General features: G+C 54.6%; 1 protein-coding gene across 1 annotated transcript in view; it reads left to right on the top strand.

Annotated features, from left to right (window-relative positions):
* Positions 1-25,964, top strand: part of CACNA1I (calcium voltage-gated channel subunit alpha1 I) — a 110,137-nt gene that overhangs the window by 43,495 nt on the left and 40,678 nt on the right. Inside the window, exons 5-8 of the mRNA XM_033117537.1 lie at positions 5,047-5,144; positions 16,152-16,311; positions 21,494-21,809; positions 22,922-23,014. Of these exons, the coding sequence (XP_032973428.1) occupies positions 5,047-5,144; positions 16,152-16,311; positions 21,494-21,809; positions 22,922-23,014 (667 nt within the window). The remainder of the gene's footprint in view (positions 1-5,046; positions 5,145-16,151; positions 16,312-21,493; positions 21,810-22,921; positions 23,015-25,964) is intronic.

Below are 25,964 nucleotides of genomic sequence, written 5' to 3'. Positions count from 1 at the left end.
CACTGGTTGACCAGGCCTGTGTCTCTGGGCCTCTCCTGGGAGCCAGGGAAACTGGGAGTGGGGGAGGGAGGAATAAATGGGGGGTGCCCTGAAGAGTGGATATCCACCTTCTGTCCTCACCCCAGCACAGCCACACCAGAGTCCCTCTCCCCAGATGACACCCAGGAACCAAGTGCCGCCACTCTCCCCCTAGGCTGATGTCAGGACGAAAGTGCTCGCTTTAGAGCGAAATTACTTACCTAATTAGGCGCTTGGGAGCTGGCAGGAGGCAGTGGAGGTTCTGTTGATTTTTTTAGACTTTTAGCACTGAAGCTGTGTGATAAAGTAACTGTGTAATTAGGAATTAATGTCTCACTTCCGCGAGTGGTGTCTTCCGTGGGACCTGAGGGAAGTCAGCACGGTGGTTGTTCACCCACAGTGGCCCTTCTACACTTTCTCTTTTTTGAGCGTGGGGCACTCCCACAGCTGTCATCAAGGTGGGAGGAGGAGGAAGGGGGTAGAAGAGGGTAGGACAACACCTGTCACAAGTGTTATTCATGCTCGCAGATTCCCTGAGTGCCGACTGTGTATGGTTCGGGGCTGGTGTGGGGGCTGTGTCCGAGGAGGAGAGAGGTGCGTAGCCAGCGTCTAACCTGTCCGTGGGTAATGCCGCAGTCCCCTGCCCTCGCTGGTCTACTTCTGAGGACCACATGTCAGGGGTCCCCGCTGGAAAGTCACCCTGGGTGCCCATGGTGGCACCTGCTCGTGAGCAGCCCCTCACTGGCTTTTCTCCCTTTCTGTCTCCCTCTTCCTGGAATCACCTCCCAGGTGAATTGCTGCTCCCAAGTCCTTGGCTCAGGGTCTGCTTCGGGGGAACCCAATCTAGAGGGGAGCTGTGAACAGGGTGTGGGAGGAGCCAGGGCAGAGAGGGCTGAACTCAGCCTCGGGTACAGGGAGGGAATGGGCAAGGCTTCATGGAAGACATGTTCTGGAAGGAAGGATGAAAGTGAGGAGAAAGGGCAGTTGGCAAAGGAAAGGGGGCAGAGAAGGGTGTATTTGGGGAGCTCAGCAGGCCTGGCATTGTGCCTGGGGTGCATGGATTAGGAGCAGGTTTGGGGGGAGGGGCGAGAGGCCAGAGCAGGAGGGCCTTGGAGGCTGTGATCAGGGGCTTGGTGTTTGATCTGAGGGCAATGGGGAGCCATTGAAGCTTTGAGTTGGCGAGTGACACAGCGAGATTTGTGTTTTAGGAGGTTTGCGGCTGACGGAGGATGGGCTGTAGGGGGAGGAAGCAGGAAGCAGGAGACCAGGTGGGAGGTTGCTGCAGCTGTTAGGAGAGAGGGATGGTGACCTGATTCAGGCAGGGCTGGTGGAGCTGTCAGCAGACTGTCCCAAGTCGGGCTTGTTGGTCTGTGGACTCACCATTGGGACAGCATGCTCCCCAGGGCAGAGACAAACCCACAGCTCTTCCCTCCCAGTCACGTGCTCTGCCCATCTCTCCCCATCCTAATCCAGTGTATCCTCTTCCCCTTAGAGAAGAATGAGAACTACTGGAGTCTTCGCTGTGCACCTACTGTGTGCTCTTTATCATTGAATGCATTTCTACCCGGTCTTGTTCCCCTAGACAGGAGAGGCAGTAGCAGCAGGACACCCCCAAAAGGTTCATGAAATATAGAAGAGAGAGCTAGGACCTGGGAGAAATGTTTAGGCAAACAGATTCCCTGGAAGGATCCACAGTGCCAAGATCTTGCCTGCTTCTAAGAACTCAGTAACTCATCGCATTTTTCCCCTTTTGACTTGACTGCCAGGAAGCTCAGAACTTGATGCTAAGATCTTGACACTAAATTCTCCAAGAAATTTCTTTTGGGGGCTTTTCAGTGGGGACCCTGAGGGTTCGGGAATTTTTGCCAAAGGTATGTTCTCATGCTGAAGACCTGGAGGGTCAGGTCAGGGGTGGAGGGCAGAGGCTGGGCTAATGTGTCACTCAGTCTGCCAGGCAGTGTCTGCTTCAGTCCTGCTCAGAGGTGAGGGCAGGAGTCTGGTGAGTCTCCCAGGAGCGGGTTGGGGTCGCGAGGTATTCAGCCCCTAAAGTTTGCTAACTCTGGGTAATCGTGGGCCTCAGTAACATATATCCAGTCACAACTTGCAACTCACTCAGGACCCCTCCCCCCATCCCCTTACTTGTTTTAGAGAAACAAAAGGAAAGTGAACTCGACTCCTCACCATAGGGCCTGAATACGCACAGCATCTATCGAAGTTTCCCGTTCTCGCTCCCCAGCCTATCCCAGGGCAGGGGCCATGGGAGGCACCCCTCACTTCATCAAGAACCAGGAGTCCCAGTGTGTGGACCACAGGTTCTGTGAGGAGGGACATGGAGCCCGTGCGGCCGTGTGGCACAGGGAGCAGCCAGGGACCAGGCAGTGTTGTCCCGAGGGCTCCCACAGTGGCCAGGCCCTGGGCGGCTTGTGGCCTCGGTCTGCCCTGGTCCAGGGAAACACGGGGAGGGTTGAGTGGGGTCTGAGTAATGTGCGAGGCTCAGACAGGTTAATGCAGGGTGAGAATGAGACAGTCGCTGGCAGGCAGTAGGCCTTCCAAAGCCGTTTGCTTTCCTGTGTCTACCCATCGTCTATGAAGCATCTGTTTTTGTTGTGAGACTTCATGGTGATGGAATGAATCCTGGGCTGGCACCTGCTGGAGCTCAGCAGGTGAGCCCTGGGGCTCCTGGAACATAGGACCCGGGTGGGTTCAGTCTGGCATAGGCTGGGAACCCCCACCTGCAGCACACCCAGCACAGCATAAACCAAGCCTGGGGTCCCAGTTCTCCCCAGGGTCCGGTGCCACCCCCATTGGCAGGATGGACAGAGCCAGGGCTGGAGGGAAAAGGTTGTGTTTGTGGGGGTGGGGAGTGGGGGCGGGGTGGGCTGGAGATGAGCCTGGCAGCCTGTGATGGGGTGATGTGGTGGCTCTCCTAAGCCTGGTGTGTGTGTGTGTGTGTGTGTGTGTGTGTGTGTGTGTGCGCGCCCATGTGTGTGCCACCTCCGCAGCGCCTCCGTCACACATATCTCCTTGGCTGCCTGGAGAGCTCTTTCTACAAAATCTGAAAACGACAGTTTGGCTCCCCCACAGCGGATCCACTCCGTCCGCGCCCCCCCAGAGCATCTGCCCTCAGCCACGGCTCCCCAGGCGCGCCCCAACCCAACCCTCCCCATCTCCGCCTGGCTGCTGCCCCTGGCACCCCTGGCTCCCTCCCTCCTCCTCTGATCCCCCAGGTCTCTGTCTCTAGTTTTAGGGCTCTGTCACTTTTTTGTCAGGCCCCCCTCATATGAATTTGGGCTCTGGTAGGAGTATGTGTTAACGAGGGTGTCCAAGGAACGAATGTGTATGTGCACCGATGGTTGTGTGCAGGTGTGTGACTCCATGTGCGTGTAAGGGTGAGAGAGAGAGAAAGCGGTGGGTTGGGGAGGGGAGAGAGAGAGAGAGAGAGAGAGAGAGAGAGAGAGAGAGAGAGAGAGAGAGAGAGAGAGAAAACGGAGCCAGAGCCTGTGCCTCGGAAAGCTGGGGGATGGATGGAAGCATTTCAGGCAGAGGAAGCTTTCACTCAATTATACCTAAGCAGCGGGAGGGGTGGTGGCTTTACAACAGTCGGACAGGTTTGCATGGTGTGTAGGAAAAACCTTCATTTCCTGCTGATGGTGGTGGCAGGTGGAGCTAGCAGCACTGCTGGAGCCTTGGGGTCTGAGGTTGGGGCGGGGAAGGGTTTGGTGAGTGGGGCACCCAGGGCTGCATGCCCCACGACCTGTTTTTCAGTGGAGGGTAGGGGACAGGTAACCACTGAGCAGGTAGGATCTGGTGGAAGGTCAGGGAACCACAGAGGGGACCCAGAAATCTGACTTCTGTGGAGATCTGAGAAGACTTCCTGGAGGAGGCAAACTGCCTCCAAGGAGCTGCAGAGCGGATTGACTGTGTGTGTGGGGGGTGAGGCCCCGAGGCAGTGATGAGGGCTCCAGTCTTGTCTTCGCCTTTGAGTCTCTTCCCTGCCCAAGTGGGTACTGCTGAGGGTAGGGCCGGGTCTGGGTCATTCTTGGATCTGCACCTACACTGGTTTGGTTCACTATGGACTGTGGTGTGGAAAAACTTTCAGGACTCCAGGGGCAACTGCATAAATACAGTTTTAATGGACAGAGATGAGGGAGGGGCAGTCCAGGCAGAAGGGACAGTGGGAGCAAAGGCCTAGAGCGAGGGAGTGCAGTGAACCTGTGAGACGAGCCTGGGTGCCTTGCAGGCGTATCCAGGAAAGAGTGGATGATTCCTGCAGCAAAGTAGGGTGCCTGCCACATCCCTGGAGATGTGGCCGGTGGTGCCCAGCCTGGCATGAGCCCATGGTGGAGCTCAGAGGCCGGGAGAGCAGGGAGGGAAGGGGTGGACCTGGTGAGGTTCCTGGCTTGAGCCTCTGCCCACTCGCTGGGTGACCTGGGGCATGCGTGAGGTCAGCTCTCTTGCAGTCTCCTCTTCCGGGCATCTAACCCTGCCTGGTGGGCCCCTGAAGACTCGGAGAAGTAAGGGGGGGGGCTCCCCTCAGGCCTCTGCCCACAGCAGGGCTTCCAGACGCTATTGCTGCTGGGATCCTGATGGCCGGTCGCCTTCTGGGGTTAGCCCGGGGCTCTCCGTTCCTCAGTTCCCGCTGCCCCCAGGAACAGGCTGATCCTCCCTATTTCAGAGGCTACTCTGGGGGTGGGGGCAGAAGCCACCTGGCTGGGTGGCTGGGCACACAGTGGGGACGGCCCAAGGTCTCTGCTCCTCCATTCCCTCTGCCTGCAGCTGCAACTACTGGATCTTCAGGACGGTCTAGGAGGGTGATGTCACCAGCCCTGCTCACAGAGGAGGAGACAGCTCCAGGCCCTATGGCCGACTGAGGCGCAGCCTGGATTCTGACCCCCTTTTCTTACTTACCCCTTTCAGGCAGGCATTGGCACACGTGGGTGGGTGTGGGTGTCCAGAGGCTTGCGTTTGGCTCTTGGCCCCGCCTGTCCCTCCTGCTCCGCCCCTCACTCTCCCCCACTTTCTCCACAGGATGGTCGAGTATTCCCTGGACCTTCAAAACATCAACCTGTCAGCCATCCGCACCGTGCGAGTCCTGAGGCCCCTCAAAGCCATCAACCGCGTGCCCAGTGAGTTGGCGCCCCTCCCCCATCCCTGGCCCATACAGACACCCCTTCACCCAGTGCGTCCCAGTGCCAGGCCCGTGCTGGGCACGCGTCCTCTCAGTGACTGGACAGATGTGGGCCCTGCTTCCACGGGCTCATGGGTCGGTAGTTGGCCCTGACACCTCTGAGTCCCAAAAGAACTTGGATCGCAGCATGCCGTGGTCTGGCTTTTCAGGGGCAAGGTTCCTTGGGGGGAGGTGGCTGTCACAGTGCGCAAGGTGGGAAAAGGAGCTGCTTAGTTTGAGGGAGAGCATTGTGAAGCTTTTCACCAACAAGGGGAACCCCGGACTCTCTCACTTGTGCTAAGGGACTTAGAACTCCAGCTCCATCACCCACCCACATGTGAGGGGGTATGCACGTGTGGGGTGCGTGTGCACATGGGAGGTGTACACACATGGCAGGATGTGCACTCGGGGTGGGCGTGTGTGCACATGTGACAAATGCACACACGAGGGGTGTGTGGGCACCTGTGTCTGTCCTCCCCGCTTCTTTCCTCTCCCACTCTGTGAGGAGCTCATTAGATGGCTCCTGGCTGTGGAGGTCACCTCCAGGTCCCCTGTGCCAGCCTGCCTCCTTCTCTAGAGAAGGGCAGGGATGGGCCCTGCGCTCCTGGAGGCTCCAATTTTGGAGGCTGCAGGGACCAGAGAGCCCAGAGAGGAGTCTGGTCCTTCCTCAGAGGCCTCCTTCCTGCTAATAGGCGGCCCTGGGAGGCCCAGTGTGGCCTGAGTGGGGAGCGCTCTGAGCTGTTTTATTCTCTGAGCTGATTCCGCTTTTCAGCTCTCAGAATCTGGCATGGGGGTGTGTTGGGAGCAAGAACCCTCTGGGATCCAAAATATAACCGATGCACACCCCCCCCCCCCAACTTAGAAACCGCCTAGCACTCCCCCTGGAAAGGACCTTAAGATAAATTCACATTCCTGAGTAACTTAACAGGAGCCTCCGGTGGTTAGAGCAGATCCATTGATCCAGCTTCGCATTTACAGGAGCGGCAGTTTTTTTCCCAGGTGCCACGTCCTCTGCCCACAGTCACTGGGGAATGAATGACACAGGGAACATGGGCTTTCTGAAGTGCCTCTTAAAGAGGTTTGGTTGGTTGTCTCCTTTTTTTCTAGCTGTTTCCCTGAAACATTCCACATCCTCCCCTGTATCTTTAGAGCTGCTTCTGCCCTGGGATTCATGCTTTTCAATAATAACCCGTAGTTTTCAATTTCGCCACCAGATGGCAGGCTGGAGAGTTGGGAATAGGCAAAGTCAAACTACAGGTTATTAGTTACAAAAGCTGTGGAGAGTGGGGTGGCTGCCACTCTCCACAGCTGGGTTGTCAGGGAATGCAAGTTCTGGCTCTCACCTCTTCCAGGAGCCTGTTGTGTGACCTGGGCAGTCCTTTCGTCTCTTCAGGCCTCATTTTCCCTACTTGTACAAAGCAGGAGGAGAGACTGGATTAGATGTGTGGTTTTACACTTTGTCCAGAATGGTGGGGGACCTGGAAGTCACAGTGCTCTTTCCAAAACCCAATAAAATACGTCCCTCCAACTCTGTCTTAGCCAGTCAACCGCTGATGGAGAAAGGGAAGGAGACAGCATGAAGGAGAAGGTTGGGGAGGGAGACAGGAAGCACCAGACTGCGTGTGAGTCAGGAGGCTGGGTTCTGCTTACTTGCTGTGTGACCTTTCATAAGTCACTAGCCCTCTCTGGGCCTTGGCAAGATGGGGTTGGATTAGCTCTAAAAGTGACCCCTTCTGGCACCAGCTGACTGCAGGCCTCACCCAGCCTACACACCCCTTACGCCATTGCAGTGCCTCCCAAAGCCCACTGGCCAAGCCATTTAAATATGAAAAGTGCTTTTTTCCCCCTCCAGTGAGAAAGTAGGGCAGTCACTGCTAAGGCCTGAGTCAGCTGAGTCTGAGCTTCTGGCCCCATCTGCAGCTGGCCACAGCGCACCCGCCCTGGCCATGGAGGGGGGTGGCACAGAGGCCTGGGGAGCTCAGGCACAGCTGGTGGAGATGCTGAGTCTGGCCTGGCCATTGTCCAGCCCCTCAGAGCCCCATCTAGCCACAATCCCTGGTTCAGCAAGAACTCACCTGTTTGCAGGGACCTGTGGGCTGGGCCTGGATGGGTGGTGTGGAGAGGTGGAGTGTGTGCTGCCAGGGCAGGGCCCACAGACAGGGCAGCAAAGCTGACAGTGCTGTGGGGAAGGCCACGGTCAAGGCCTAGTTCAGGACCGAGCCCTGGAGGTCTGCTCTGCACCGACAGGCCAAGGTCTCCTCCCTCTACACGCCCACTGTGGGGCCCTGCGCAAGCTATGCTCGTCTCTGGGCCTCCCTTTCCCCCACGGGAAAATGGGGTCAATAATCCCAATTTCCACATGGTTTTGTAAGATGAAATGCCATGTGTGTAAAGAGCTTGCATAGAGCCTCGTATGCAGTAAGTGGTTAATAGGTGCTACTATCATGAAGAGCATTGAGGATGGAGCATGGCGGCATCAGGACGTCTTCTCAGAGGCTGGTTTAGGAAGGAGCTCACGAAGCACACAGAGGGTTGGGGAGGACATTCCTGGCAGACGACCTGCACGTGCAAAGGTGGGGAGGAGGAGCCGGCCTGGGAACAGTGTGGCTGGACAGAGGCCTGCAGGTCAGGGTCGCAGGAGGTGACGTTCCACATCTTCCAGGGATGTGCTGATAATGATAAATGGCTAAAATTTATCAGGTGCTTACAACAAACCTGTCATAGCGCTTCACACGGGCTGCATCATTTCATCTTCACAATAGCCCTAGAGGGTTGGTACCACTGTGATAGCCACGTTACAAATGGGGAAATTGCGGCAGAGAGGGCCCGATAACCTGCCCAAGGCCACACAGCTGGCTAGGGGCAGAGCTAGGATTTCATCCTGTGCGCGCACAACCCCGGAGACTTTCATTCCTTTTCATAACATCCTTTCTCTCCTTCTAGCATGTGGGCACCCCAGCCACCCACCCCGTCTGCAGGGCCTGAGAAAGGACCTCTGCCCACGTGCAGGGTCAAAACAGAAAGGTCCCATGGATGAAATGATGCCCTTAAAGTCCCTCTGACTGCCTTTCACTGTCAGAGTACAGGCTTCTCATAGTGCTGGGCCCTGTGCAGACTGAGGGGGACGGGTCAGGGCAGGAGGCAGGAGAGAGCACTGGTTAGTGCAGACCGTGACCTCTGCGCTGCCCTGGCAGCTCTCCAAGCTTGGTCCCGTATTAATTAGTGGCAGGGCCTGGGGAAGATTCTTCCCTTGCTTAGGTCCCTTGTCTGCACCACGGGGAGGGCACATAGCACCTCCACATGGGTTAGCCTGCAGGGCCAGGTGGAGAATAGGTGTAGAATGAACTGCCCCCCCTTTTCTCACGAGGAAAGGCCCCCAGTATTGGGGCCATAGACTACAGCATCCAGGACAGTTAGATCAGGTTTTGCCCCTGGGATCTTGTCCAGCGGCTTGGCTCCACCTCTCGTGCCTCAGTTTCACCATCCATAAAATGGGGTCCCAGGCCCCCACTGCTAGACCGTGGGGCAGTAAACCATGCCTAGTGAAGGTGATGACACCGATTGCTGATGATGTGGGCGTCACATCCTCCTGGGATCTTGGAAATAGCCTTGCTGAGAGTCACAGAGCATTTGGGAATCATCCAGCCGCAGAATCCTAGGCTTTCGGTTTTAGAAGAAGTCTCAGAACAATGTGGTCCCAGAGGCACAGGGTGTTCGCATGCCCTTCAGATGGAGGGACCCTGGACTCATGGCTGGCTCCTGGCTCTCGAGGCACAGGCCTGCTCTGGCCCTTTTTGCCAGGTCCATGCCCAACCTGGTGGTAGTCAGGCCAGTCGTGCTGTGGACAGAAGAGGAAGGTCCTAGGATTCCTTCTTGGACTGTGCCCTGGGGGGCCTCTATTGGAAAGGGAGCTGGGAGAGTCACTTTGAAACAGAGCTGGATGAAAATCTCCATATTTTCACTTGGAGTGTGTGTTTACTTGGAGTCTGGGGGCAGCTGAAGGAGGCTTTGACCCCAGGCACACCTTGGACTTCAGGGCTGTCTGTCCTTGGCACCCACAAGGGGCCCCTGAGGTGCCCTGTGGGCGAAAAGCCTGGTAGCCCCCATTGGGAAGGGAGGGATGGAAGGAGGGAGGTGGAGAGACAGGGGGGAAGATGGAGCGGCGGGGGGCAATTTTCCCAGTGCTGCTGCCTTCCCGTAAGAGAGGGGGGTGGGAGAACATCTGGCCAGAACATCTGGGTAGAACCTGACTCAGGAACAGGAAAGAGCAGCCAGGACTGTGAAAGAAGAAATCCTGGGGTGTGGGGGCAGGGTAAAGTCAGCTCCCCCAACCGGCGGCCGAGTTTCCTCTACACATCAGGGTGGAATGATTCCTGGGCGGGACAGCACATCAAGGGAGTGGGCTGTATGTAGTCATTCATTCATTCATTCACTCATTCATTCATTCAAAGTAGCATCCACTGCAGAGCCACTGGGCCAAGCCCTGGCTCAAATGTAGGATCATGGAGAAGATTCAAATGCAGTCCCTTCTGTGCAGACAGACGTGAGCCGGGGCGAAGGGCCCTTGGGACGTGTGCTCTAATGGAGGCAGTGGGCTGCCATGTACTTTGAGAAGGCCTCGCAGAGAGGAGGGACAGGATATTTGAAGAATGAGTAGATCTTTGGGCTACAGTGGGTGAGGGGACCTTCAGTGGGACAGAGGCCAGACCCACACTCTAGGACATGAGCATGACGGCCTTGGAGAGGAGCCCAAGGTCTCTCCTGGGATGGAGGGTACAGGGGTGCTCACTCCTTGGCTGGGGTTTGTTTTCTATCTCAGGGGCGAACATTGAGGTCCCTCATCAGCCACAGGCCCCCCAGCTGGCCCAGGCCAGCAGCTGTGTCCTTGGGCTGGGTTGTATGCTGCCTGGCGCTCCCTGGCACCCACTGTGCCCCTGATGAGCTGGCATTGGCAGTGGCAGGAGCAGCAGAAGGCCTCTCTCGGGGCTCAGCACCTCCACTCACCTGGCCAGATAGAGAGAGAGAGGGGAGTCCTGTGGCCAGGCCACAGCCTCGGTCCCCATTGCCCTTGGCCTGGCTCCCCTCCTCTTGGCTGTGGGCTGTGCCCTCGGTAGAGGCTGTTGCTAGTCCAGCTATTTCTTCTTGAGCTGGCCTGGCTGAGGGGCCCAGCTAATCTGCGCTGACAGCTCCTGTCTGCAGAGAGCACCCCGGACCTCCAGGGGAGATGCAGGGCAGGAAATACACCCTCTACCAGGTCCTCTACTGCCACCAAGGGTCCCCCTGCCTGGCTGCTTCCCTTAGAACAGAGGGTCCGGTCTAGGGATCCCTGGTGAAAAGTGTGACAAGGTTGAGCGGCTCCATCAGTTTGCCCACCTGTCATCTGTCTGCTCCCAGCTCCTGACTTTAAATGCCACCTAGAGACTGTCTCTACCCTGGTGCCACCCACATGATACTCCAGGCCACACCACTCTTTCCTGAACCCCTGATCCCGAGATCTTACGAAATGACTTCACGTGGATATACACCAGGCACCCCAAACTCCACATATCCAAATGGAGCCCCGTTCCACTGATGGCTGCTCCATGCCTCTGACCTCGGGCCCCAAACCTTGGAGAGGTCCCAAATCCTCTCTTCTTCCTGTGTGCCACATCCCATCCCTCATCTCGACCTTCAAAATATCTCCAGAATCCAGCCACATCCCCCACCTTCACCGCCTCTGTCGTCTGGACCCAGCCAGATGTATCGTGATGGTAGGAGAGCAATGGCTGGGCCGGGCAGGGTGGGACCAAGAAGAGCAGATGGATGGGAAGCCCAGCCTCGCCCTGGAGCGTCATGGAGGAAAGCCAGCATCTGGCCTGGCCAACCTCGGCAGGGAGGGCACGGGGCCGGCGGGGCCACATCTCTCCTGGATCCCACCCTCAGCGCTCACCCCCACAGCCAGGTGATCCTTCCCAACTGCTCAGGCCACGTCTCTCTTTTGCCTGCGACACGGGGGAATGGAAGCCAGAGTCCTCACGCTGACCTGCAGGGTTTCCGCTCCGCCTCGCCCACTTGCCTCCTCATTATTCCGTGACTGCCTGGCTTACTCCTAGCTCTGGGCCTCTTCCCCAGATGTGCACACAGCCTCACCTCTTTCGAGTCTTTTCTCTATGTCATCTCGCCAGTGAGGCCTTTCCTGGCCCCCATTTCATCCCCACCTGACCCCTGCCCCAACCTGGCACTTCCTCCCCCTCCCTCTAGTCCACTTTGTTTGTTTGTATAGCGCTTAGCAGCCAACAGAGAGGGACATGTACTCATCTGTGACGTTTCTTGTTTTCTGCCTCCCTCTCCCTACCAGGAGTGTCCGCTTCATGAGAGTAGGGAGCTTTGTTTTGATTTTTTAACTGATATATCCCTAGAGCAGCCCGTGGGCCAACTTCGGCCTGCGATCCATTGTTAATTGGCCCGCAGCAAATTCCAAAAATATATTTAGTTTACTTAAATAAACCAGGTGAGGCGATACGTACTTCACCTCGAGTGAGTGGCCCGGCTGTTTGTGTATTTTACCACACATGGCCCTTGGTGAAAACCGTTGAAAAAAGTTTGGACACCCTTGCCCTAGAGCCTCAAACAGTGCCTGGCACATAGTAGGTCCTCACTAAATATTTGTGTAATGGATCCATCCACTTATCCATCACTCCTTCATTCGTTCAAGCTGCCGTCCTTGGAGGGGCCGATCTGTATCAGGCCCTGGGCTGGATTAGAGGACGCAGAGCTCTTCTCCTGGGCTCTGCACTCGGGGGGGGGGGGGGGGCGGCCCGCCCCGGCTTGCAGGGGAGGCAGAGCTGTGAGCCGACAGAGGCCAGCAGTGTAGTAAGTGCTGTGCTGGAGGGAGGATGGAGCTGTGGCAGCTCATTGCAGGGACAGCAGCCCAGCCTAGGGACCAGGAGAGGTGACACTTAGCTAGGGTCTAAACCAGGAGAGGTGGCCTTCTGAGCGTATGCAAGGGCCTGGAGGTGACCCAGAACAAGAACAGGGTTGGTCTGGCTGGGCCTCACCAGCAGGGACGCCCTCCTACCTTGGGAAGTGGGCCCAGAATAGCCCCCAGGGCAGCACAATAGTGACAGGAACCCTATGGCAGAGAGTGGGGGAGGGCAGTGTAAGTGGGGGGCAGAGTGTGTGCAGAGGTGGGGAACAGGGATGCTCGGGGCATTTGCCAGTCTGGTTGGAGCAGCAAGTTCAGGCATGGTAGACAGAAGGAGGTGGTGGCCTGTGAGTGGGGAGGGGGACAGGTGGGATAAGGATTTTCACTTTCCCCGTGGGGGTGGGTGAGCTGCTGGCAGCTTCTGACTTCAGGGGGCTCTCCCTTTGGAGGTGTCCCTCCCCCGGGGTATTCCTGAGAGGCTGACTAGACAGGAACCACTGTCCTCTTCTGTAGATGAGGTCACTGGGGCCCAGAGAGGGCAAGCTCTACCTTGAAGCTGCCTAGCTAGGACTGAGACCCAGACATTCTGTTGTGGGTTGGTGTTCTGGGTGTTCACCAGGGGAGGGTCTGCATTGGATGTCCTGGGGACTCAAGGGTCCTCTTTCCCTTCCTGGCTGGGGGAAGCAGGGCCCTCAACCACACTCATGGTGTTATACCTGCGGACTGCCCCCATTAAGGCCCACCTCGCCCTTAGGCCAGGCTGAAGGCCGGAAAAGTGCACTAAGAGACAGAACCAAGGAAGCTCTAGGAGGGCTTCATGGCCAATTGGGACTGTGAATCAGAGAAGACTGCCTGGAGGAGGAGGGGTTGGCTGGGGGAAGGTGTGGAGGGAGATGAGTGGTCTGAAGCAGATGGTGACAAATCTTGCAGGCAGTCTCTGTCTCTGTTTCCCTTGGTTTCTCTCTCCGTCTCTGTTGGGTCTCCATTTTTTCCTGTCTCTCTCTGTTTCACTTTCTCTGTCTTTTTGTTTCTCTCTCCTCTCTCTGCCTCCACCTCCTGTGCCCAGTGCCAGGGGAACTGAGGGCAGAACCATTTGACTTGCCTTGGCTAGTGGGAATAAAAGGAGGATTAGCCGTGGTCTCGTGGAGTTCTCCCTGACTCCCTAATCCCATGGTTCCCTTTCCCTGGCATGAAAGTGATAAATGCATTCAAGGTCCCTAATTAACTAAGTATGCGTTGGCTCTGTGGCCCTGGACAACCTGGGCCTCAGGGAGGACCATGAAGTGAGCTGGGGCCCAGCTCAGCAGAGAGAGGTGGGCGGGGAGCAGGGATCAGGCTGCCATTCAGAGAAGCCAGCTGGGCAGGTTTTCAGGAGCCTTTGCGAATTTTAACATTCTGGAGAACAAGGGAAATGTAATTAATTGAGCAACAAAGGCTGGGCCTGGGGGAGCAGCCATGGAGCAGCCAGGTGGGGATTGGGCTGAGCCGCCGCCTCCTGGAGGCTGTTCTGATCCAGCTCCTTCTTGCAGCTGCTGCCTGGCCCTCAGTGCTTGCCTCTGGCCTGTGTCCCGGCCTCCAGGGTCTGCCCTTGCCATTTAAAGCTCAGAGCCCATCAAGGTTTTACCAAAGGGCCTCCCTGACCAGTCACCACACTCCTTAGACTCTCCAAGCACCGCCTGGTGCACTCTGAGTGGTTCCACCTCTGTGTCTTTGACACACGCTCCTGTCATCTGCAGGGCCCAGCTCAAGTCAGTCCCTCCAGGAATGTGACCACGGGTCCCCCGGTCATGGTCCTTTTCCCCAACACTGTGGTCCCCTGTCCCTCTGCTGCTAGACTGCAAGCTCTGAGGGGTTGAAAAATGAGACTTATTCGTCCTTGGATCTGCCATGTGGCCAGTACTGTGCCTGGTAAGCAGCAGTATTGATAAGTGTTTGATGAATGAATGAATGATGGGCCACCAGAAAGGCCTGCAATGGCTTACTTAGCATTCAGAGGGATTGCAGGGCGCGTCTTCTAGTTTCTTGCTTCCCTCCTCTGCACATTCCCTGGCTACCCTGTTGGGGGGCAGGTGTGGAAAGTGGCGTATTGAGCCCTCACTCACCCTAGCCTGTTCTCAGTTGGAGGCTGCAGCCTGCAGCCCGCAAGGGAACCCCACCGCCTTTCCTGAGAGGACCCTGACCTAGTTTTGTGGGGAGGAAGGATGGGGGGGGCATTAATTATTGATTGGAAATCACTCCACACAGAGCTCATGATGCAAATCCCAAATAATTACCCTGTTAATAACCACCTCAGCATGACCCCTGGAATAAACAAAAATCTGGACAGGACCACTGTTCTATTTATCATGATCTTTCCATCCACCTCTCTCACCATGACTTATCACATCATGTATGATGAGCAGTCATTCAACAAATGTTAGCTGAGCCTCTGTTCTTGGCCAGGACCTGCTGGGTGCTGGGAACACGGAGGTGATACAGACACAGGAGTGTACAGCTCAGTGGCAGAGACAGGAGGGTAGACGGATAACTATACACTAGGGCTGAAAAAGACTAGATGTCGATGGGGCCTCCAAGGTTGTGCAGTGTGTAACTTGCACAACTGTACATAGCAGCCTAGGGTAGGGCAGAAGCGCTGAGATTGCCCAGAACAGAAGAGACAGAGATGAACTCTACCTAGGATGGAATGAGAAATAGCATGGGAAGTCTTCACAGAGACAAAGTAGAGCTTTAACAAGGCTGTGGTGCCTGAATAGGGGTTTTCCAGGCACAAGAGAGATGGAAGGGTATTCTAGAAAGAGAGAATAATATGAGTAAAAGCATGGAGGTGTGAAATTCCATTGTCTGTTTAAGGAACTTCAAATAATTTGGTAATTTTAGACATAGAGTGCAAATTAGGAGAGACAGAGACAGAGAGAGAGGGAGAGAGAGAGAGAAAAAAAAAAAGAGAGAGAGGCAGTGTTCTTGGGAAGTTGTGCAATCAATGGTGACCAAACAGCTCTTGACCCTCTTTGAGGCCACAGACACTTGCGTGGACCTTCTCCCCAGAAAAATTCATGGCGTCACGCCTGCATCTTTTGCAGCAATTTCAGAAGGTTCATGGAGCACCTACAGTGCTTCCAGGGACCTATCCCTGTGCCAGGGGTTTAAAACCCTAGCTTGCGTAGGTGATGGGAACCTCAGATTTTCATGCCTGGTGGTGACATGCCCAGATTTGTGTTCTAGAGAGTGGCTGTTGTCAGGAATCATCCCATCTCTGTCCAGGGCTCTGTTTTTCTGGGGCTGGCTTCAACCTCACCCAGGTTACTGCACTCACCAGGCAAGATGGCCCCAGCAGCTCCAGGCTTAACTCCTTCCAGCTTGTAACCTCTGCAGAAAGAACATTTTTTCCTGTAGTTCCAGCAGAAGTCTCAGGGATGAATCTCATTGGCACTGGCTGGGGTCACATGCCCATCCTGGGCCAACCCTTTGGGCTGGGGGAACAGAATATGCTGATTGGCCAGGCCTAGGTCATGTGATCTCCATGTCAGCCCACCCAAACCATAGGGACTGGAGTTGGGGAGTGGTGCTGATTTCATAGGACTGGGAAATGTGGCTGATCCATCAGAGGTGGGCTTGCCTCACAGAGGTGACTCCGCTGCTTGGGGCTTGTCCTCCTGTGGGTTCTCCAGTGACCCGAGAGGCTGGATTTCCACTCATGGAGTCAGGAGGGAGTAGGTGACATACAGATAGTTACTGCAGTCTTTCTGGTGGATGACATCACCCAGACTCAGCACACATAAGTTACTCCATAAATGTCTGCATAATGCTTAGTCATCCACAATCTAGTGGAAGTGCGGTGGGGCCCAGAGCCATTTCCATGGCCTCTGGGTGGAGGGGCAGATACCAAGGAGAGGGTCTTTCTGAGCCACTGAGCGGCTGGGAGCAGGAAGGAGCCCTAGCCTGCATGTCCCCCCTCTCCTCCTATCACCCTCTCTCTGTTTCTCTAACCCTGCTCTCCCCACTTTGCTCTCTGGGACCTCTGCTCCCTATCTGACAATCCCTTCCCTCCCCACGCCCCCCCAGGTATGCGGATCCTGGTGAACCTGCTTCTGGACACGCTGCCCATGCTGGGGAACGTCCTTCTGCTCTGCTTCTTTGTCTTCTTCATCTTTGGCATCATTGGCGTGCAGCTCTGGGCAGGCCTGCTGCGCAACCGCTGCTTCCTGGAGGAGAACTTCACCATGTGAGTGCAGCCCCTGCCACCCAGGCGGCCCTCCGCCAGCTCTACCTGGGGCAGCCGTGGTGCTGAATATTTGGGGCTAGGAAGGTCTCCCCATTGAGCCCTTGGTCCCAATCCTTATTCTCCGTGGTGCGGAGAGACCAAGGGATGTTCCCAGGTGAGTTGGTGATGGGTCTCCCATGATCGGCTGGGTACTGAAACGAGCACAGAAAGCCTCTGAGCTCTCAAATTTGATATCACGAAGCCCCGGTCTAAAATAGGCCCTTAGATGTTCATTCAGCTCCTAGTGACTCTTATTTAATACACAGTTTTAACTTACTTGGTACTGTGAATCAGGGCCAACAGAGTGGAAGCAGCAAACTACAGTTGAACCTTGAACGGCACGTGTCTGAAGTACGCAGGTACACTTATATGTGGGTCTTTTTCAATAAATATCTTGGAAAATGTTTTTGGAGATTTGTGACAATTAGAAAAAAACTCGCAGACAAATCTTTTCATTTTCTTCATGACGTTTTTTTCCCCTAAGCTTACTTTATTGTAAGACCACGGTATCCAATACATATAACATACACAATATGTGTCAATCGACTGTTTATGTTATTGGTAAGGCTTCCGGTGAACAGAAGGCTATTATTAGTAGTTAAGTTTTTGGGGAGTCAAAAGTTATAGATGGATTTTTGACTGTGTGGGGTCAGTACCCCGACCCCACATTGTTCAAGGGTCAGCTGTAGGAGGAGGTCAGATAGGAGGGCAAAGGGCAGGTAAGACCCAAGCAGACGTGATGCCAACAGGGAGAAAGAAGACAGAAAACCTCAAAAGCAGACATGGAACCTGGTTTTCTGTTGACAGCATAGACATTCCTTCCTGTGAGTGTCTCTGAGTCATCGGGAAAGGTCGACTTGAATTACGCCCTCTTGTGTCTAAAATCAGAGGGCTGGGCTTCTCAGAGAGGTGATTGTCAGAAGCTGTTTAAACAGAATTCAAGCTTTGTCTCTTGGAGGAGCTGGGGTGAGTTGTCTGAGATGTTTGACATCTACAGAATTCCAGCGGTGAGGGATCAGCGGTGTCTTTGCGTGTGTACATACAGATGTGTCTCACACGAGTAGACCTTCATTGTCAGATGCATTTGTGCACACCTGCTGTATGCCAGGCCCCTGGGCGACAGACTGGGAGCGCACTTGCATTCATCCTCTCACTTGACAAACACACCCAAGTGGCTGGTCTCACCAAGCCCTGGCTCAGTGCTGAGGACGCGGCAGAAAATGGACTTCCTGCCCTGGGGAGCGCCAGGCTGGGGGCTGGTCACAGATGCCACCACTGAGTGACTTTCATGGACGGAGGATGGCTGCAGGAGGCCTGGGAACACTGTATAGGGTGGGCTGAACTTTCTCCCTGACTGTCCACTGTGGAGATGAAGCGAAACCAGAGCTGGGGGGAAGGTTGGGGAAGGGACTGTGGAGAAGGGACTGTGGGGGGAGGGGACCTACGCTTGTGTCATCATTCGGAAGAGGTGGACCCTGAGGCAGGGCCTGGGGCAGCTGGAGAGGGGGCACCTGCTTCTCCTGGTCTGGCCTTCAAAGATAGAGACGTGTAGGTCTGAGCTCTCAATCTTAGCTTTGGGGGCTCGGGACACATGCAGGCCCCACTGTTCCACATGGATCTTTCCTGGCCAGCCCTTTCCCGTTATCCCAGCTCAGTCCCAGGTCGCCTCTTCCTGGAGGCCTTCCCTCACCACACCCCTCCCCCAGACGCTCTCACAAGATCCTGCTTGATTTTCTTCTTGGCACAATCTCTGTCTGAAATGACCTCACCTGTGAGTTTGTTTACTTGGGGGTTGGGTGTCTCTCGGCCAGTTTGTTTACTTGGTTAGCAATGATGAAGTGCTCCTGTGTGACAGGTGTGGTGGAGATAACGTTTGCTCTCCCGTGGAGACCAGGAAACAGGCTAAGAGAGGAGAACCCTGCTCCAGGGCGCTTGGCAGTCAGAGCTAGACTCAGAAGCCCTGTGCCCCTGACTCCGGAGCCTGCTGTGACTGCCCCAGTGAGTGTGCTCAAAGCACCCCGCCAGGCCAGGTGCTTGGGCCCCTGGGGAGACCCCAAATGGCGGGTTTGAGAGTTCTTGATGAGCTCAGAGTCAGGCCAATACGGCCCAGCTAGGAAGTGGCAAGGCCCGGAACCTGGGCAGGTCTGGCATCCTCTGCAGAGTGCCTGCTCCCTTTTTCCGGATTCTGTCTAGGCATTACGATGCACACACACGGCCGGTTACACCCCAGGCAGCTTTTAAAAATGTGAATTGCTTTGGCGCTGTGTCTGGAGCGTGTTTTCACATCAGCGTTTCTCATTCCACGGATGAACCACTGTTCAGCCCTTATGGATGGGCCTTGCGTGGTTCCCAGGTCTTTGCTCTTACATACAAGGCTGCAGGGTGCAATGTGTACACGTGCAATTTTTGTATGCGTGTGTGATCAGTGGCTAGACTCATACTTGCCAGACAATATGTATGTACGTTTTTTTATACTTTTTTGGTTAAGATATAAGTTACGTTCAGCAGCGGGTACAGTTACCACTTTTTACCTGGGTGTGCACCAGTGACGTCCACCCAGGGAAACACTCACGGCGCCCGGAGGCTCCCTCCCCCTCCCTCCCAATTACTAATCCCCACTCACCCCGAGTAGACACCATTCTGACCTCTATCACCCTAGATTTGTCTTGCCTGTTTCTGAGCCTTCTTTGAGTGGAATCATATAGGATGCTACCTTTTGTGTCTGCTCCTTGGGCTCCACCTAATGGGTCTGTGAGATTCATCCAGGTTGCTGCGTGTGTCAGCCGCTCCTTCTTTTTCATTGCTGAGTCTTCCACTGAGCAGATATACCACTATTGATTTTTCCATTCTGCTGTTGATTTGGGTCGTTTCGGGTTTTTTGGCTCATGACTCACAGGTATGCTTGTACATATCTTTGGGTGGATATAACCATCCTTTCTTTTGGGTAAACACCCAGGAGTGGGATTACTGGTAAGGGTGTGCATATGTTAAGTTCTGTAGATTTTGCCAAACGGTTTCCCAAAATGGTTGCATTAACCGTCCACTAGCAAAGTCTGAGAGTTTCAGTTGCCCCGCGTCCCTAGCAACTGTTGGTATTGTCATTCCTGTTCATTCTCACTGTTCTAGCGAGAGTGCAGTGGTGTCTTATTGTTTGAATTTGGCCAGTGATGACAAGCATCTTTCATGTGTTTATCGGCCATTTGTATGTCCTCTTGTGACGTGTCTGTTGTGGTCTTTTGCCATTTTTTAAATTGGATTGTTTTTCTTTTTCTTATACATTTGTAGTAGTTCTTTATATTCTGGATTTGAATCCTTTGGTGGGGAGATTTTTATATCTATCTGATATTTTTTTCCAGTCTGAGTTTTTCGTTTTCACTATCTTAATGGTGTCATTTGACAAACAGAAGCTCTTAGTGGTAATGAAATACAGATTATCAATCATTTTTTAAGTATTGCTTTTTGTGTCCAGTTTCAGAAGTCTTTTCCTAACCCTAGGTCATGAAAATATTCAGCAATGTTTTATTTGAGAAGCTTTCTTGTTTTATCGTCTACATGCAGGACTGTATATTCCATCTGAAATAATTTGCAGTATGGTGTGTGGTGGGGGGCGGTCAAGATTCACTTTTTCCATGGATATGCAATTGTCACAGCACAGTGACTGAGAAATCCATCCTTTCACCACTAATTGCAGTGGTGCCGTATTATAGTCAGGGGTCCATGTGTATTTGGGTTGGATGTGTACATGTTAATTATTGATGGATGTTGCCATTTTGCCCTCTAAAAAGGTTGTACCCATTTATACTCCCACCAATAGTGTATGAGCACGTCTGTTTGCACTCACCATTTTCCACACTCAGAATGATCAACCCTGAAATGATTGCTGTTTGGATGGATATAAAATGGTCTCAGTGTTATTTTTATTTGCATTTTCCTCTTATTATGGAAATGCGCATGTTTTCGTATACAGTGGCCATTTTTATTTCTTCTGTGAATTTTTTGTTCCTATCTTTTGTCTTTTTTTTCCCCCCAGGGGGTTCTTTTTCTTTTTCTTCTTGAGTTACAGGAGATTTTAATATGCTCAACATACTTTTATCTATTTTATATGTTGCAAATACTTTATGCCCGGGGATAGGAAACTCTGGCTTGTTTTTGTAATAAAGTTTTATTAGAACACAGCCATGCCCACTTGTTTACCTTTTTCCTATGACTGTTTTCCTCTTACAGTGCAGTGGTGAAGTTGAGTAACTGGACTAGAGACTGCATAGTCTGCAAAATACCATCTTCTATCTGGCCTTTTACAGAAAAAGTTTGCTTCCCTTTGCTTTATCCCAGTTTGTTGCTTATCTTTTTAGTTTGTATGCTATCTTTTGGTTCATAGAAATTTTACATTGGTATGTAGTCAATCTTGACTTTTTCCTTTGTAGAATTTGGATTTTGTGTGTTTTATCCAGGAAGGCCTTACCTATCCTGAGTTAACAAAGATAGTCCATATTTTCTTGTAATATTTGTGTGGTTATGTTTGCTGCATTTATGCTTTCTAACCCACCAGAAGTTTGTTCTTTTTAAAATTTTATAATATATTTTACTTAAATAAATCATGTTGGGATTTTGATAGGGATTGCAGTGAATCATAGATTAACCCTGTAGGACGGCAGTGATTGTCATTTCTGTGTTACAGATGAGGAAACTGAGGTCCAGAGAGGGGAAGTGGCCAGCCCAAGGTCCTGTAGTTGGGAAAGGTGGATCAGCACAATTCAGCGTTTGTTTATTGAGCACCTACTCTGTGCCAACCAAACAGCGTGCAGGGACTAGGGATACTGAGACCCAGTCCTTGCCTTAAAAGAGCCCAGCCTTCCAGGGGAGTTGGGTGTATATGCCCTAGGAGCAATAGTGGGGGTGTGTGCAGAGCACAGGCTGGCCACAGGGGCCCAGGATCAGTCCTCCTTGATCCTGGGGGGCTCCCTCAGGAAAGGCTCCCTGGGGGGGATCCTGGAACTGACCACAGTGGGTCAGTGCCATCCTCCACCATGGCAGAGGTGGGGAATGGTGTCCCAGGCAGCGGAAACAGCATCTGCAAAGGCCTGGAGTCTATAGCAGTGACCCCTCCCCTTCTCCTCTTTTACCTGCCATCACCTGTGGACAGACAAGGGGATGTGGCCCTGCCCCCCTACTACCAGCCAGAGGAGGACGACGAGATGCCCTTCATCTGCTCCCTGTCAGGGGACAATGGCATCATGGGCTGCCACGAGATCCCTCCGCTCAAGGAGCAGGGCCGCGAGTGCTGCCTGTCCAAGGACGACGTTTATGATTTTGGGGCGGGGCGCCAGGACCTCAACGCCAGCGGGCTCTGTGTCAACTGGAACCGCTACTATAATGTGTGCCGGACGGGCAGTGCCAACCCCCACAAGGGCGCCATCAACTTTGACAACATTGGCTACGCCTGGATTGTCATCTTCCAGGTAAGGCCACTCAGGCCAGTCACCGGCCCCCATGCTGGGCTTCGGGGGTCTGGTGGTGGGGTGGGGAGGGGTGGAGCAAGCAGCTTCACCTGGCAGGCAGGGCCCTGTGCTAGGCATTTGCCACCTGTTCTGTTGACATCTGCTCAACTTGCTGGCACAATAGGCGTTATCATGCCCACATTACAGACAGAGCAACTGAGGTTCAAAGAAAGGGCTGTAGGACCTTGGATGTCTTGCTTGATGTCTCTGCAAGTCAGTTTTCACATCTCTAAAATGGGGGATAATAATGGTTCTCCCCAAGCTTGAGTGTCTGAGAAGAACGAGCCAGAAGCAGTAAGTGCTCAGTAAGGGCCATCTCCCTGCTGTCCTCAGACGGAAGAATGCGGCAGGAGCAGGGGCTGGTGGCCCGAGGGCCTTACTGAGTTGGCTGCTCTGCTGGTTTTGCCCTGGGGAGCGGCATCATCACAGGACTCAGAGCCTCCAAGCGTGATGTGATCACAGCCCAGAAGCTGTGTTCTGGGACCCCCCCAGGCCGGAGAGGGTGGGTGGGCTGCCCAGCGGCTCCTGCTTTGTTCATTTGCCAGCAGTGAATAACATGGTAGTGTTGGGGAGACCCTGTGTGTGTCTTGCCCAAGACTGTTCCACCTCCCTCTCCAGGAAGGAGTGTGTGGGGACAGTCACACCCTCCTCATCACGGCCACACTCCCAGGCTCAGCTGAGCTGCACCCAGCCCTGCTAGGTAGGCTCTGTTAGCTCCATGCATGGAAGAGAAGAAGCTGAGGTTCAGAGAGTGGCCCAGCTGGTGAGCTGGAGCTGGAGCCCGCGGACCCCTGCCTCCAGCCCTGCGGCCTTGGTGTGGTAGACTGGGAAGGGGACTCTGGAGCGAGGAACAGGTCAAGTCCCCAGTCCACTCCTTCCTGGCTGTGTGACATTGGGCAAGTGCCCTAACCTCTCTGAGCCTCAATTTCCTGCCCTGCGTGAGAAGTAGTGTGTGTAAAGCGTCCTGGCACACAGTAGGACCTGTGCCTGGGGCACTGCCTTTGTTGCCTGCTTTTCTTGAGGTTCAGCCCAGCTCAGGCTCTCTGTCCCCTTTGGTTCTGTCCTGGCTGCAGGTGATCACTCTGGAAGGCTGGGTGGAAATCATGTACTATGTGATGGATGCTCACTCGTTCTACAACTTCATCTATTTTATCCTGCTTATCATAGTAAGTATCAGGGCAGCTGGGGGCTCTCCGGGAAAGCTCAAGGACCCACGGGCCAGGGGACGGGGTGAGGGGAATCTTTGTGAGTCCCCAGGGAGCCCCTCAGAACCGGGAGAGCTGGGTGGGAGAGAGCAGGAGGGGCAATTTTTAAATGCAGCTCAGCAGCGGGTGATTGAAGGGACTCGTCAGAGGCGGCTGCTGGAAGCATCCATCACTTGCGATTGTCTTCATTTCTCATTTCTGGCATTTGAGTCCACCCCGCGGCTCCTGCTCCTGTCTTTCTTCCTCGTAGTCCCTGGGAATACATGCTTTTCATGACCTGAGCTTGGCGCAGCCCCAGGGTGGAAGCCTCACCAGGGCTCCAGCTTATCCCTCTTTTTCTGGGGCGGGAAGACAAGATGCTCTGAAAGAGAGGCCCGGGCTGCTTCCCGAGCAGGGTTTGGAGAGGAGACGGAGCCTATTGTGACCTGATAGAGCTTCCTGAAACTCTGGGAGGGACCTCCACCTCTCAGGCAGCTCTGCCTTGTAGGGGTGACCTGGAGATGGAGGCGGGGCTCCATCTGCCTCACAGAGCAGGGCCCCTTTCCAAGGCAGCCCCTCCTGCTTCCTCCACACTGTCCCCCCAGGGCGAGCTCATGCACCGTGTCATGCCTGACTGCAGCGGCAGCCAGTCCCCTCACAATCCCCAAATGTCAAGGTGATTCACTCCTGGGAGAGTCACTGCTGGCTCCCTGCTGCTGGGAGCTGGATTCTCTAGCTTCCTGGTGGTGGGAGAGGGCACGCTTGGCCCTGTAGGGCAGCTCCCCATCCTGGGCTGGTGGGACGTGACCTGGGGGTTCAGGACAAGCTGGCAGGTGACCTGAGATACACTTGCTGTTGGCTTTGCTCCGATGCCTGGGGCCTTGGATCTATAAGGAGATACTCCAGATAAAAGGCGGGGACCCAGGCTTTACTCAGCATCACTACTTGTCCACTGGTTCAGTTACTCCCTGGTACAGTCAGGGAAGCCTGCACTGAACCAGGCCCTGGCCGAGTGCTGGGAGCTGAGCAGTGTCAGGCCAGGCCCTGCTCTCGAGGAGCTCACAGTCTTGTAGGGTTAGATGGGCTACAGCAGACAGTGACCAGACAGGATCTTAGGAGCCATGAAAGAGGGACACCCAGGAGGCTGAGGAAACCCAAGGAGGCCTCTAACCCCATTCAGAGGAGGAACGGGGGTGTGGGAGGCTTCCTGGAGGAGGTGACACCAGAATCAAGCCTCAGTTAAGGCTCGGGGGTAGGGAGAATGGGGGTTGGGTGTGGCAGCCAGAGGAAGAGACTTCTGGGAAGAGGAATGTTCTGGAGACCATGAAGTCGACAGAATCCTCCAGCAAGGGGGGCAGCAGGGTTGCTAGAGAAGCCTAGATTTCTGGAGAGATGCTGGAGAATGCTGTCTGCTCCACCTAATGGATTTAGGGGCTAGAGTCTGGGGTTAGTAACTCCCAGCATGACCCTGGAGAGGCTGCTTAGCTCCTAAGCTCATAGTGAAATGGGCAGGAGCGGCAGTCCGGACAGCAGAGCCTGAACGACCGTGCTGGCATTCACCCTCTCAATCCTGGCCATGCAGGGTCACTGCTCATTCCTCAGGTGAGGACCCTGAGCCCCTGAGAGGGGAGGTGCCTGGCCTGGGTCACACAGCCAGTGAGGGACCTCACCCCTCAGACCCAGATTCCCAGTGCTCCCTCTGATTGGAAAAGTTCTAAGCTCATCTTGCCTGATCCTTCCATTTTACAGATGGGAAAAATGGAGGTCCAGAGGGAATGGGTTGCTGCCTGGGTCCCCTAGGGGCAGCAGTTGCAGAAGCTGGTTGGAAAGAAGATTGACAGGTGTGAGTTCCCAGAGGGCAGGGTCTGTACCCCTCACACAGGCCTGGTGTGGAGCAGGTCTCTAGGAAGTGCTTGTGAAAGAAATGACTGAGAGAGTGAAGGAGTGGGGCATCTTCTTACCTGGGAATTTTCTCAGAGTTATCTTGTCCTGGGAGCCCCCACCCCAACCCCAGAACCCCAGCTCCCCAGCTATGCTGTAGGGTAGAGGAGAGAGACGTGAATCCATGACTGGGACCGCAGCCTGCAGGAAGCTCCTGGCAGGCAGCCTGGAGGAGGATGAAAAGCCACCCACTCCCTCACAGGCCCCTTCAAAGTCTTAGCAAATGCCAGGGGAGGGGCCTGCCCTCTGGAAACCAGGGCAGGCGGGGCTCTTCTGCCTGTGATGCCCCTGGAGCTGGACCCTGGCACTTGAGGCGGCAGGACTCCTAGCAGTAACCGGGTGGCCTCTCCTTACTACCCCAGCCAGGCCCAGATAAGGGCACATAAGCAAACCCGTTCTCAGGAACGCTTCTCTGTTCTTGTCTGGATGCCTAGCTGGGACCAAAGGCAAGGTCAGCGAGAGGGGCCGGGCTAGGTAGCCTGAGAGGGGTTATGCCTACCTCCCTGGCCTCAGTGCTGATGTCCCAGATGGGAGGGCAGCTGTGGCTAAAACTAGGTGTCTAAGGGGAATGAGCTTGGAAGCAGGTCCCCGTGGGGCCTGGGGATCTGCCTGGGCCACCACTGTCTGGGGCCCTGGCCTCCTCCCGGAGCAAGGCCTCAGTGCTCTTTTCCTGTCCCTATCTGTGCCGTGCCTCTCCGTCTCTCTGGGCCCTCCACCCTCCTCTCCTCCTCTGTGTCCCTGCCTCCACCTGTCCTGTCACTCTGCATCTCCCATGCCCTCTGTTTCTGTCTTCTCTGAGCCTGTCTCACTCTCTGTCTCGGTGTCTCTCCTTGTTCTCGTCTCTCTGTGCCCCTGGCTATCTCTGGCTATCTGCCTCCCGCTCGGTCCTTTCCCTGTTTTGTGTCTCCTGTGGGTCCCTGGCCCCTCCTGTCTTCCCTTCTGTCTCTTCTCCCTCTGCCTCTGTCTCATCTTTCTCTCTCTGTCTCCCTCT

The sequence above is a fragment of the Rhinolophus ferrumequinum genome, chromosome 10 (assembly GCF_004115265.2).
Source record: "Rhinolophus ferrumequinum isolate MPI-CBG mRhiFer1 chromosome 10, mRhiFer1_v1.p, whole genome shotgun sequence".
Taxonomy (NCBI): Eukaryota; Metazoa; Chordata; class Mammalia; order Chiroptera; family Rhinolophidae; genus Rhinolophus; species Rhinolophus ferrumequinum.
Note: the sequence above shows the minus strand (reverse complement) of the source record. Positions and strands in the feature narration are given on the sequence as shown.